This window comes from Emys orbicularis, chromosome 1 (assembly GCF_028017835.1).
Source record: "Emys orbicularis isolate rEmyOrb1 chromosome 1, rEmyOrb1.hap1, whole genome shotgun sequence".
Taxonomy (NCBI): Eukaryota; Metazoa; Chordata; order Testudines; family Emydidae; genus Emys; species Emys orbicularis.
In genome coordinates, this window is record NC_088683.1 from 216,221,359 (window position 1) to 216,235,808 (window position 14,450).

Consider the following 14,450-nt stretch of genomic DNA (forward strand, 5'->3'; position numbering starts at 1 on the left):
ATATTAATTGTGCTTGCAATTTGTAGACACTGAAAGGGAGGACAAGTTTTAAAAGAAAGGGAGAATCTGTCAGCTTAAGAATTTGTTTATAGCTGTGTCGGTCCCAGGATATTGGAGAGAGACAAGGTGGGTGAGGTAATATCTTTTATTGGACCAACTTCTGTTGGTAAAAGAGACAAGCTTTTGACCTACACAGGTCAACTCTTCTTCAGGTCTTAAGAATGTGTAAAGTGGAAATAAAGTTTTAAAGAAAAGTTTCAGAAATATTTGTCAAGATGCTCTATAAATTTTTTGATTTTTCTCCTACAGTACTGCAGCCTCCACTTGAGTTCTCCACTTCAGAGCTGGTATTTCAGTCAAGAAGCATACATTTAGAGATTGCTGATGAAAGTCTGAGCACTCAGGTAAATAAACACACATGTTTTTATGACTATTCTCAGCCTAATCTTTTACTTTACTGGGACTGTAAAAGAGGTACTTGTTTAAATTACATTGTGTGTTCTTAATAACTACATAATTTTTTTCTAGTGTGTGTGCTTATGGATTCCAAAGTGTTTTTCTCATTGTTCTAAACTACTGTGAGTTTCATATTGGTCTCTAAAAATTATGACTTTTGCTCAGTTTCTGGCTTAGACTTGAATTTTACCCTCTGATTCATGAACTAAATGGTGCGCACCATGGGAAACTGGCTACCACAATGCATGAGCAGTAGTTGACTTCCAAAGATGTCCAGTGATGATGCGTAGTGTGATCATGTCTGAGCTCGTACTTGAAGATTTTTTGCAGCATATTTTATGCAGACAGTTAATAATTCATGACATACTCTTAATTTTATAAGTATGAGTTTTTCTTCTTGAAAAAGCCTTTGCAGATCCCCCATGTGGCAATCATATGTTGTGCTTCATGATCGTAGGAGCATGCTAGCACAGCTTAGCATTTGGGTAGCATGCTCACACTGATTATTTGATTATAAGTTCTGTAGCTTGTGATACAGAGGAGATCAGACTAGATGATCACAATGGCCCCTTCTGACCTTGGAATCTCTGAAGCTACAGATCCAAAGTACCAACAGTGGTATAGAAAGGTTAACCTTTCCCCTTTTATTTTCTTCAGTTCCTCTCTTTCTGCTGGTGACAGTGGCGTTGGAATTATTTCCCTCATCTTTCATTGCATAGTTACTATTTTCCTTGACATTTTTAGTTAAATCCATAGTTATTTTAGGTCTTGTTTTTATGTAGCAATTTGTTAGTTTTTTGTAATAGTATTGTTAGGATCCTTTATTTTTGGATCCAGAGAAGCATTCATAGTTTAAAAGTTGTCCTTCGTGCCATAATAAAATGTCTGACATGACCATCACACCAGGTGCTTAAAATGTATAGGAGGAGAGAGAATCTTTTCTACTTGTTCAAGATCAATTTTTCACCTTTTAAATTTTCCCAGCCATGGTGGGTGGGTAGGGGGAAACAAGAATGCTAGATCAGAGCCCATATAGTCACTTTAATCTGCATAGGTATTGGAGGATATATACTATATAGCCCAAGTTAAAATTTCCTCAAGAAGCCTCTTGAAAGGGTCCTTCTGGAATCATGAAAGAGATAAGCTATATTCTCTTTAATGATCTATTTAAGATACGTGGGAGGTCATTGTCTTCTAGCAGATCCCCTGAACTTCTCTATGTGAAGGGTGATATTTCGTGAATGAAGATGTTAGAGGAACTCTGTCCTTTTCACCAGCTGTCTCCTTGATCACCTCTCTCTCCTACTGGTGACAACATGGCCTTCCAGGAGATAGTAGTGTGGGATAGTTTTAATCTATGGAGTAGGCTTAGGCAGTTTATAATGCATGTCTGGCTGGCTAAGTCTTGACCCTCATGAACGTTAGTTCTTATAGCTTGCCTGCAAGGTCACGTTTACCCTGCAGCTGGCAGTGTGTTTCCCAGCTTGTATAGACAGTTGAGCACTAGCTCTGCTCGAGCTAGCACACTAAAAATAGCAGCATAGCTGGAGGTAGATTGGGCAGTTCGTGGGCTAGCCACCCAAATCATACCCAGGGGGTCTCATCAGGTTTATACGCAGATGGCTCAGGCGGAGGAAGCATGCGTCTGTCTACCCGAGCTGGAAGCATGCTCCCAGCTGCAGTGTAGATGTACCCTGACAGGCGGGCTAAGAGGACTAACATTCATGAGGGTCAAGACTTAGCCAGACCTGCATTATGAGCTGCCTATAATGCATCTCAAGTTTTGTCTCATTCTCGCCGGTCTGCTGTGACCATTCAGAGATATTACTGGCTCAGGACTTGAGATAAAAGTGCTGGAATTGCCTTTTTGAAGGCACGCAGCCTTTCCAGTGTTAAAACCAATGATCACTTGAGCAGACTCGGAGACTAGTTTTTTGGCACAGTCTTTTCAGGGTTTTAGTCTGTCTTTAGGATGAACATGCTGACCTTTAGGTGTGAGAAATAGTATCAGCAGCACTCAGGTGACTAAATTAGATATCCAATCTTAGGGTAAGCAAAGGTAGTTTCAAAGTGCCTTTCATTTCAAAGAGAGTCGGCTAAGGGAGAGGGCTTATCTTCTGTTCCTTTATCACAGAGGCTACTTTATACTCTGATGCAATGATGTTGGGACCTCAGTGGGCAGTCAGATGCCAGTATGTTTCAACACTATTCCCTTTTTGCATCCTTCTCCTTCTGGAGATAACTTATCCCAGTTTCTGCCAATAAGGTTTTGGCTAAGGACCTGGTGTGTGCTGAAATTTATCCAAAAGAGCTACAGTTTTCAGTTCAATGGCATTCCTTATACCCCGGCTCTTTCCATATATTCTCATGAGAAACTTTTGAGGGGTGAAGTCACAACCCTGCACCTGGGGACAATATAGCAGATGGACGATCCACTTTACAAGGGCAAAGGTTCTTATTCTTGCTATTCAGCAAAAAAAAAAGGTGGGTTTTTAAAACTAGCTCTAAACTTTTACAATCTCAACAAGTTTTTCAACAGAAGAATCTATATATGTAGTATCTTCTAGTACTGTAATGTCAGGTCTCTTTGATAGTGTATCCAGGTCTTGCAACTTTTCACCGGTACCAGTAGAAGTTCTCCCATCTGCATTTGCCTTACCACCACTATCATAAATGCAGTTAATCTACTTATCACACACTAGCCCATGATTGATAGCCAACTTGCTATTACTCCAGGTTATTCTTATTACATTGAAGAAATCCGTGTCATATTTAAGATTTGAGAAAATGGTTTTCCTTCCTAGGTAGGAAACAATGTTCTTTGTGAATGGTGAGTGCTGGTAAGTGTGCTATCTGTGAACCATGAGACATGCTTATTTTCTTACCTTACAGATATAAACTGCATACTCTATTGCTCTCTAGAGTGCTCTGTTGAACTTTGTGTCAATTGTTTCTTCTTTGTAGATAAAAAGTACAACATACAATAGTAACTTGTTTTCAACAGGAAAAGCTTAATATTTAGTGATGTGAAAAATAACATAATGCTTATTGCATTCTGTCATCTTGCATCCTTGTTTACCTACAACTGTTTACAGAAGTTTGACCTGAAGAACACCTCAAGGCAACCGGTGACATGGCAATTAGATCTTGATGGTGCAGGAAAAGCCATAGAAGATGGCATTTTTAAATTTAGTCTGTGTGCTGGAGTTCTTGATCCAGGACAAAAAACTAGTATCACCGTAGGCTTCTGCCCATGTAAGTATTTTTCTGAATTTGTCAACTTTTATATAAATGTTTGTTTGTTCAAGACTCCATTTCCAGAGGTGTATTCAAGTCTACTTTCACTGTGAATCAGCACATTTTCTTTGCTGAAATACGTTTGAAGAGCTAATTTGCTCAGATAGCCAACTTTGGTAAAAACTGAAATAAAACTATAAACAGCCCCTTTCTTGAACTCCTAAGTTACATAGGTTGAAGCCAGGAAGATAGGAAATGCTACTTTTATCTTTAAACTATCTAGTGCAACAGGTTCCGGGATTATGCCAATGGAAAAAACCCCTGTTGAAGCTCAGAGAACTAAGAGTGCTGCAGTCTGGACAGCTCAGGAAAGGGAGATTGCTTGAAACATTTCTTCTGTCTGTATAGCATAGGATACCTGAGACCTTTTCTTGGGGAAAGCTTAGGGGGATGAGAATAGATTCAAATTAATGGGTTCCTCTGTGAATTTGAGGGACACTGGTTTCAGGCATTCATCTCACTATAGGACAGTGTCTGAATGAGGCTCATAAGGTGAGTGTGAAAGAAGCTTGTTTTGTGGATAAAATAATTCCTACACTCTTCTGTGTTGTCAGTCCTGCACCTTTAATGAGAGCTTATTTTAAGTGAAGTAAAAAATTAAAACTCTGTGGACTAAGGAGAATTTGTGTGTGTGTGTGTGTGTGTGTGTGTTTTCTAACTAGCCAGAATATAGAAATAAAATGCAATTTATCTTTTTAGAAGACTTTAAGGTTGGGACAATTTCATATATTTTTGAACAGTCCTAATTGATTTAGTCAAGTAGATTTTGTATATAAAAGGTAAAACATATCCCTACAAAAATTCAGGAGGAGACTCTGAAGATTATAGTCACTTGGAAACCCTAGAACAGGAAGTAATTACTGTGACAGAAATTGCAATCACATGTAATACCTTTGGGGACCATACTGTATTAAGTTTATGTATCATTGTGGGCCAAGGACTGTATGCAGCTTCAGTGGGGGGAGGGTTATCGTGGCTCCTCCAGGAATCACAAACAGTGGGGGGGGGGGGTGATTAAAATGCACCACCCTATGTTGTAAACATCTGCAGAGAGGTTTTACCCCCGGAAAGGCTTGCCTATATTGGTTAAATCTGGATTTTCCAAAGACCAACAGACAAGGAAAGGGCTTTTTGATATAAAAAGGCTGCACTTAAACTGATTCAGGGCCTTTTTGCTGATCCAGCAAATGGACAGGGCCTTCTGTCCAAAAGGGGCCCCAACCCTTGCAGAAGGGTTGGGAAGACTTTGGCCTCCAGGGCCTCAGGAGTCTGGTGGGTGACCTCTGGTAAGTTTATAGCCTGTGTATAGGAACTTTTATTGTTTTTATGTTTACTCTGTAATGCTTTTACCTTAAGAATAAAGGTGCTTGATTAGGAAGAGCTGTGTGGTTACTTGTATGTGCTGGCAACACACTGTTCTTAGCCCTCTCAGAGAAAGCAAAGCACAGGCTCTGGCCTCTAGGCAGATTGGCTTGCTGGGGATATCATAATATAAGACAAGGAATTGTGCAGCCTTAAAACACCCATCAGGAGAGAGTGAGATGTGGGTTTCTACCCAAGGGAGGTGATGTCTGGGAGTCAGACGCCTTAAATGGGCACATGGAGGGACCTAGGGAAACTAAGAACCATGGAGGGGGAAGACACTGCTGAAAAAAATATGGAACTGAACTTGTAATCTGAAGTAAACAAGGGAAAGCATTGAAGTCTAGTTACATCTTATTACCAAAAAGGCTAAGGGTTGCAGGCTGATTCTATATATTACATTGAGAAGATGTGTTACGTTCTACTCTATGCACATATGTACATCTGTTCTCATGTAAGACCACAATCTACTTACAAAAATATAAATTGTTTTTCGAGTGCTGGTCCCTGTGTGGATTCCAAATGTGGGTGTGCATGCGTGCCATGCACCAGAGCCACAACTGTTGCTAGTAGTGTCTGTTGACATGTGCATGCATCATGCATTGGCCATGTGGTGCGTCTGAGGCTTTATGAGGCTCTGCGGGTAGATGCTGCTCCAGTTCCCTCTTCCCGCCGCATGGCCACAGTTGTAACCCTGTTCCTCTGTGCTCTTAGTCACCGTATATAGCTCTTATTCACTGTATATAGTTCTCCTTGTTTTTAGTTAGTTAGTTTGTCCATTCTTTGTCTGTAGTTAGTTAGGTTGTTTGTTTGGACTTCCGCCTTTGGGGGCTTCTTTACCCTCCCCGGGGATTATGTCCCATCAAGCTGGTTTTAAAAACTGTGCCTCATGCCCTCACTCCTTCTCAGTAAACGATGAGCACACCATCTGCCTGTATTGTCTGGGTGAAGCCAACGTAGTTTTCCGCTGCTCCGTTTGCCGCTCCTTTCTATAGTGGACCTGAGCAGCTTGCGAGCTTTGGCTCTGAAATTTCTTAATGGTGGAGGCAGTGCACCCATGTGCGCAGCAAGACCTGGCTCTGATGGAACCACCGGAGCGATGTCTGTCTCAGACAGTGAGCGCCTCACCAGGCCCCTCCTATGTGGCACCACTGGCACTGATGAAACCTCACCGTGTGCACAAGAAGCATGGGAATAAGGGTGGATCCCTGACGGGGACCGCCTCAAAGCGCAGCATTTCCTCCCTGAACCGGGACCGTTCGGGCGAGAAGTCGCGCACTACAGCTGACGGTCTGACTTCAACTTCAGCACCAGGTTCAAACAAAGTGCAAACAGAGCATCCTCTAAATGCCACTGTTTTCTACTGGCCCCGTCTATGCAGGCACGGGGACCCTTTACTTTGCTCCCGGCTCCATCAACTCCGCTGGGATTCTTGGGTTCAGTGCACCTGGTCACACACAGTCCAGGCTGCTCATCACCTTTCACACTGATGGCGGAGCTTATGTTACCCATCGCCCACACTGCACATCTCCGACCCAAACGGCCACCCGCCAGCATGAGCCCCTGGACACTCCAGCCCCATTGGCACCGACGGTCCCGACTGCCCTGCTGGAACCGCCCATCCCTACTGCCGCTTCGTCATCACCAGACAATGCCCTTATCCCGTCTTCCCTCTCCCCACTGGATGACCGCTTGCAGTATCAGTCCCTATTTTTTCACATGGCTACTGCCCTCAGCCTCCCAGTGGAGGATGTTCAGGACCCCCAAGATCAATTCCTGGACATTTTTCAACCCCAGGGACCCACCTGCACAGCTTTGCCCATCTACTCTGCCATATTGAAACTGGCCCAGACAGTGTGGCACACACCAGCCTCTTGTGCCCCTACACCAAAATGAGCAGCATGCCACTATTTTGTTCCCTCAAAGGGCACAGATTTTCTCTTCACCCACCTGCTGCCAAATTCTCTAGTAATCAATGCTGCTACTGAATGTGCCTGCCAGCAGCACTTCAAATCTGCAATGCAAAGAAACTGGACTTGCTGGGTAGAAAAGTTTATTCATTGGCGGGATTACAATTCCGTATTGCCAGCTACCAGGCTATTCTGGCCAAATACGACTTCCTCTTCTATTCTAAGTTTGCAGAAATCCAGGATTCTTTCTTCCGACTGATAGCAGGACATCCAGTGCATGCTGAATGAGGGCAGACTGGTAGAAAAATTCACGCTACAGGCTGCAGTAGAATCTGCAGACGCTGCCTCTTGCTCCTTAGCGTCCAGGGTTGTCCTTCATTGCGACTCATGGCTCCAATCCAGCGGTCTTCCTAAGGAGGTCCAGATGATGCTGGAAGACCTCCCCTTTGACAACAATAAACTGTTTAGCGATAAGATGGACGAGTCCCTTCATTTCCTTAAGGACTCTCATGCCACCCTGTGCTCCCTGGGCATCTATACCCCAGCCCCCATCCTCCCACAACAGCATCCACTCTTCCACCCTTGTCTTTGCACCACCTATCAACCATACCCCCCAGTGACCCTTTGAAGTCCCTTGCCATTGCCCTCGCTCCCAACTGCCCCGACACACTTCTTCAGCCACCTCGGCAGCCTCAACTTCCCACCGACCGTTCAAACAATCATTTTGACTTTCACATCTAGAATTGCAAACTATCACAATCCTTCCGGTTGTACCACATGTCATATTCGGGGGCTGCCTTGCACTCTTCACCCGCAATTGGAGCTTGATCACCTTTGCCCGCTAGATACTGGACATCATCCGTCAAGGATACCTGATCAAATTCCTTTCCTTTCCTTTCCCCCGTGCCACCTACCCAGGGGCCGCCCCTCAGACCCTTCCCAAAACTATTTTCTCAGCAAAGCCACCGCCCTTCTCCACAAAGGTGCCATAGAACTTGTGCCGCACTGTCACTGTGGTCGTGGCTTCTATTCCCCCTATGTCCTCATTCCAAAGAAAGGGGGTAGTCTGTGCCCCATCCTGAACCTCTCCTACTTAAACAAATTCATCTGCAATTTTTGCTTCCAGATGGTCATGCTCCCTTTTATTATCCCCTCCCTTTCCCATGGAGCCTGGTTCGCGGCTCTCGATATGAAAGATACCCATTACCAATTCCGTGTCCTCCCCTTTGGGATCATATTTATGAAGGTCTTTGCGGTCGTGGCAGCCCACATGCGTGGACTGGGCCACACCCTATTTCCTTACATGGATGACTGGCTTCTGGTGGCACCCTCTCACTCCGCCTCCTGACCAGCATATGCACCCTGCGTATCCGCCTTCACAAATTAGGAGTCTGCATCAACAAAGAAAAATCCAGCCTCTTCCCTACCCGCACACTTACCTTTATAGGAGCACATTTGGACTCGGTGGCAGCCAGAGCCTTTCTCCCCAGGGACCGCTTTACCATTCTTGTTTCCCTTAGTACCATGCTCTGACATGGTCCACGCACGCGTGCCCGCTAATGCCGCTCCCTTTTAGGAAACATCGCGGCCTGCACTGCTGTTACACCACACGCCTGTCTCCATATGCGCTGCCTCCAACATTGGCTCCACACAGTTTACAATCCACAGTTAGAACCACTCACCAAGCTGCTGGTCCTCCCTCTCCTGGTGCAACCCATCCACAGTCCTAGTGGGCATGCTCCCTTCACCCACTGCCACCCTCACCACAGACGCATCCATAGTGGGCTGGGGCACCCTCCTTGACAGCCGCACAATTCAGGGTCTGGTCCACGAGAGAAGCATGGATGCATATCAATATCCTTGAGCTCCAAGCAGTTCATCTGGCCTGCCAAGCCTTTCTGGAGTTTCTCCACTCCTGCCATGTACAGATACTATCAGACAACATGACGGCAGTCGTCTATATAAACAAACAGGACAGCGCCAGGTCCCCCTCTCTGTGCACAGAAGCCGTCCACCTGATGGAACTGGTGCCTCCGACACCAAATCACCCTACACGCAGTGCACCTCCCAGGCACCAGCAACACTCTGACAAACTCAGCCGTTCTTTCCATGCCAACCACAAGTGGAAGCTCCATGACCCCACTCACCAATCTCTCTTCTACCAATGGGGCACGCATCACCATGACCTCTTTGTGATGCTCTCAGGGCAGTGTCCTTCTTGTTCCCTGGATTGCACGTCTACTCTACGCCTTCTGCCAATTCCCCTCCTCCCCGAGGTCCTACACAAAATACACAAGGACCGGGAACAGTGATCCTTATAGCCCCCTCCTGGTCTCGCCAATACTGTTACACTGATCTTTCGCCTCTCTGCTCGCCCATTCCCCTCCCCAACATTCTGAATCGTCTGATGCAGGACCGCAGCCACCTGCAACACCCCAACACACACCCCCTTCACTTCACAGCTTGATATTTGGTTGGGGATCCTGTGTAGACCAGGCCTGCTCTACACCCGTCTGCAACATCCTCACTAATAGCAGAGGACGTTCCACTTACATGTGTTACTCTGCCAAATGGCATTGCTTCACGGCCTGAGTGAGTCGACATAACATTCCTACTCTCCTAAACTACCTCCTCCATCTCCGCCAATCAGGCCTAGCGCACTCTTCCATCCAAGTTCACCTAGCTGCTCTCAGTGCCTTCCTTCCTCCTGGGGATGACTCCTCTGTCTTCACACATCCAAAGACCTCCAAATTTCCTCAATGTTTTTCCTCCTGTGCGACAGCCCATCCCGCCTTGGAACCTCAACCTAGTGTCCTCTCTGCCCTCACCAAACCTCCTTTCAAGCCTCACCCACCTCTCTATGAAGGTTATCTTCCTGGAGACCACCACCTCGGCGTGTCGTGTCAGCGAACTGAAGGCGATGGCAGACCCCCCCCCAATTCACCGTCTTTCATAAGGACGAGGTTTCCCTGTGTCTCCGCCCCAAATTCTCCCCAAGGTGGCTTCCTCCTTTCACCTCAACCAAAGTATATACCTCCTGGTCTTCTACCCCAAACGTCATGCCTCATCCCTGGAGTGTGCCTTCCACTCCCTCGACGTCCGCCGGGTGCTGGTCTTTTACTTCCACCAAACCCACGCCTTCCGCACATCCCTGCGACTTTTTGTCATCATTGCTGAGCGTTGCCGTGGCTCCACCCTCTTTACAATGCTACTCCAAGTGGATCTCCCACTGCATTGAAAATTGCTACAAACTATTGGGCACCACACTTCCACTCAGGATCACAGCCCACTCTACACAGGCTCATGCCATCACATCTTCCTTCCTACTGGATGTACCTTGGCAGGACATATGCCAGGCGGCGACCTGGTCTTCTGTCCATACCTTCTCCATTCATTACGCCATTGCTCCCTCCATGACGACAGATGCCGCCATCGATCATGCTGTCCAACACAATTGGTCTTTCCAAGACCTCTCGCGTCTGCCTCCTTCCTGAATACTGCTCACTACTCTCCCACATTTGGAATCCACATAGAGATCAGCCCTTGAAGAAGAGAAAGTTACTTATTGTAACTGGAGGCTCTTCGAGATGTGTGGTGGTCCCTATCCTGCCCTCCTCCCCCTCTGCTCCGGGCTCCTCTGCTGCTGAGTAAGAAGGAACTGGAGCAGCGTTGACCCATGCAGCCTCTTAAAGCCTCAGATGCGCCATGTGGCTGACACATGACACACGTGTGGGTCAATGGACACTGCTATCAACAGTTCCGGCTCTGGCACACGGCGCACCTCTGCACCCACGTTTGGGATCCAGATGGGGACAACACATTTCAAAGAACCTCCAGTTACAGTAAGTAACTGTCTCTTACATTCGATTGTCACTTTGAGTAAATAGCTGCTCCTTTGGGGCTGGAGTTGCTTCATGTGTTCAAAGTATTTATTTTCCCTGATGTATATCTATACCAGTGCGGGGTAGATTATTTTTATCTTCTTAGAGGGCGTGACTAGGTAGAAGCAGCAGACATAGAAGGTAATTTTACCTGCTGAATGTTGGAGAGACTAATCTCCTTTTCTTTGACTCATCTTTTTAAAGAAACCTGACGAGAAATATGCTAAGACCCAATGTTTTGGAGTGCACACTGAGAAGAAGGGGCAATGGAAATGGGGGAGGATGGAAATAAAAAGGTGGTGTGGGTATTGCCTTTTAGCGCTTTCAAACATTCTGTATGTGGTTTAGCAATTGCGAGTCTGTATTTATTTTACAGATTTTCTCCTTTCTGAGCCACCTACTTTTCGTTATGTGCCCTGTTCTCTGTTGTCATTCAAATAACTGAAAAATCACAAAATAGAGGGCTGTAACTTTACTTCCTGAAGAGGCAGTTTTAATACACATACATTGAGAGATTATCTATGTCTACACTAATGAATGATGATGATAAAATAATTAGCCCAAGACTACAATACAAAACATAGATGTTTTCATTTGTTTTTCATTCTGAGAAAAATGTTATTTTTATGGCCTTATCCCGTAGTGGTGTATTTCTAGACTGAGGGGGGAAAATAGGTTAACAGAGAGAGAATTTGAATGACTGTTGAACTGGCATGTGATTAGATCAGCAAGGTTTGATTTTAGGGATGATCAAGGCAGTATTATTCTTGCTAAGATAAGCTTAAATAAATTGAAAAGAATATTTTTAATTATATTTACAAATATAAGGCAGTTCGTCCCAAGATGTGACCTTTGAATGATGGGTGGACTACAGAGGGGTGGGTGGACATACATTTCTTTCTCTCCTGCTGGTTTCCAGCGCCACATTTCATTAAGGACTGTTATGTAATATTAGGAAAGCATTTACATCACATAAGCAATTGTTGTAGAAGCTTCAAGGGTATCATGACCGTGAATGCAAGGAGAGGTCATTCACAAGATAATCTCTCCATTAATATATGATCTATGCTATGAAAGAGCCACTTGTATAAAATAGTATGTTATGAAGACTACTAAACCAGCTAATAACATGCAAATACAAAACAATATTGAGAGTTAGTGAGTAAAGTGTGTGTGTGTGTGAAATATACTTTCTGTATTGTGACAAAGTTCTTCCTCTACCTTGGTGGGTCCTGCGCTTATTGGCGGATTTGCTTGCTTCACAGATTCGTCCTGTGGGTCAGGAAACAGTCCAGAGACCTTCCCCTCTGGTAGAAGCTATAGTCCAGGTCAATTCTTCCTGTGTTTGATCAGGAGTTGGGAGGTATGGGGGGAACCCGGGCCCGCCCTCTACTCCGGGTTCCAGCCCAGGGCCCTGTGGACTGCAGCTGTTTAGAGTGCCTCCTGGTACAGTTGCACGACACCTACAACTCCCTGGGCTACTACCCCATGGCCTCCTCCCAACACCTTCTTTGTCCTCACCACCGGACCTTCCTCCTGATGTCTGATAACGCTTGTACTCCTCAGTCCTCCAGCAGTACGCCTACTCACTCTCAGCTTCTTGCACACCTCTTGCTCCCAGTTCCTCTCACACTCTTCCTCTCCCCTGGCTCCCTGGCTCCCCCTGGCTTGACTGGAGTGAGCCCTTTTATAGCATCAGAGGGGACTTAGAGTCAGGTGCTTAACTGCCTCACCTGACTCTTAGCAGGTTAATTGGAGTCAGGTGGTCTATTAGCCTGGAGCAGCCCCTGCTCTGGTCACTCAGGGAACAGAAAACTACTTATCCAGTGGCCAGTATATCTCCCTTCTGCTACTCTGCTGTTCCCAACTGGTCTGGGTCTATCACATATCCCTCCCCCCTGCTCAACACCAAGGGGTTGGGCAGCTTGGGACGCCAGACAGTGTACACGTGATAAGCCATCGGCGTTGCCATGGCGACTCCCTGCTCCGTGCTGTATGCGGAACTGGAAAGGTTGGAGGGATAAGAACCACCTGGTTACCCTTGTGTTCTTTTCCTTGTTCCGTTGCATCCATTGAAGAGGGGCATGGTCGGTCACGAGGACAAATCTGCGCCCCAGCAGGTAGTAACGCAGCGTTTCCATGGCCCATTTTACGGCGAGCCATTCTCTCTCTACCACTGCGTATTTTTGTTCCCTCGGAAGGAGTTTCCTGCTGAGGTAGAGAATTGGGTGTTCCTCTTCCCCAGCCATCTGCGACAGGACAGCCCCTAGCCCGACCTCGGGTGCATCTGTCTGAAGGATGAATTCCTTGGTGAAATCCGGGGCTATCAATACGGGGTTACTGCAGAGGGCAGTCCGTAGGTCTGCAAATGCCCTCTCTGCTGCGTCGGACTATCTGACTGGATCCGGACCACGGGCCTTCACTAAGTCCGTTAGGGGACTTGCCCTTGTGGCAAAATGGGAAATGAAACGACGGTAATACCCCACCACCCCTAGGAATGCTCGGACCTGCTTCTTACTACTTGGTCGTGGCCAATTTTGGATGGCCTCTAACTTGTTCAGTTGAGGTTTCACCAGACCTTTTCCTACCACGTAGTCAAGATATTTGGCCTCTGTGAACCCCACAGAACACTTAACAGGGTTTGCTGTAAGGCCGGCTCGCCTGAAGGTATCAAGGACCGCCCCCACCTTCTTCAAGTGGGTTTCCCAGTCTGGGGTATGAATCACCACGTCATCCAAGTAGGCCGCAGCATAGCTGGCATGGGGGCGTAATAACTTGTCCATGAGGCGCTGAAAGGTAGCTGGGGCCCCATGTAGTCCAAAAGGAAGGACCGTATACTGGAAAAGACCCTCTGGTGTAGAGAACGCCGTCTTCTCCTTTGCATCTTCAGCTAGGGGAATCTGCCAGTACCCCTTTGTCAAGTCTAGGGTCGTTAAGTACCGGGCATTCCCCAGACGGTCTACTAATTCGTCTATGCGGGGTATAGGGTAGGCATCAAACTGGGATATCTCATTTAGTCGCCGGAAGTCATTGCAGAACCTCGTGGTGCCATCAGGTTTGGGCACCAACACTATTGGGCTGGACCACTGACTGTGAGATTCTTCAATGATCCCCATCTCCAGCATTTTCGTGACTTCCGCTTTTATTTCCTCCCTTTTGGCTGCTGGCACCCGGTAGCGCCTCATTGTTACTCTGGCCCCAGGGTTCATGACGATGTGATGATATGTCCCAGTTGTGCAATCCGGCTTTGTCGAGAATACATCTTGATATTGGGTGATCATCTCAGTTACCTCTTTCTTCTGGGCTGTCGTTAGATCGGGAGACACCCTCACCTGTCCAGGGTTTTTGTTCCCTGGGTGTAGGTCTTCCCGAACCACTGTGCACGCCTCTCGGGTATGCCAGGGTTTCAGAAGGTTGACATGATAGATCTGTTCTAGTTTTCGACGTCCCGGTTGTCGCACCTTGTAATTTACTTCCCCTACGGGTTCAACTATTTCGTAGGGCCCTTGCCACTGGGCCAACAGCTTACTTTCGGCCGTGGGTA

At 46.4% G+C, this 14,450-nt stretch overlaps 1 protein-coding gene across 1 annotated transcript in view; it reads left to right on the forward strand.

Annotated features, from left to right (window-relative positions):
* CFAP47 (cilia and flagella associated protein 47) overlaps positions 1-14,450 on the forward strand; it is a 704,026-nt gene that overhangs the window by 108,616 nt on the left and 580,960 nt on the right. Inside the window, exons 23-24 of the mRNA XM_065423211.1 lie at positions 310-404; positions 3,552-3,711. Coding sequence (XP_065279283.1) covers positions 310-404; positions 3,552-3,711 — 255 coding nt within the window. The remainder of the gene's footprint in view (positions 1-309; positions 405-3,551; positions 3,712-14,450) is intronic.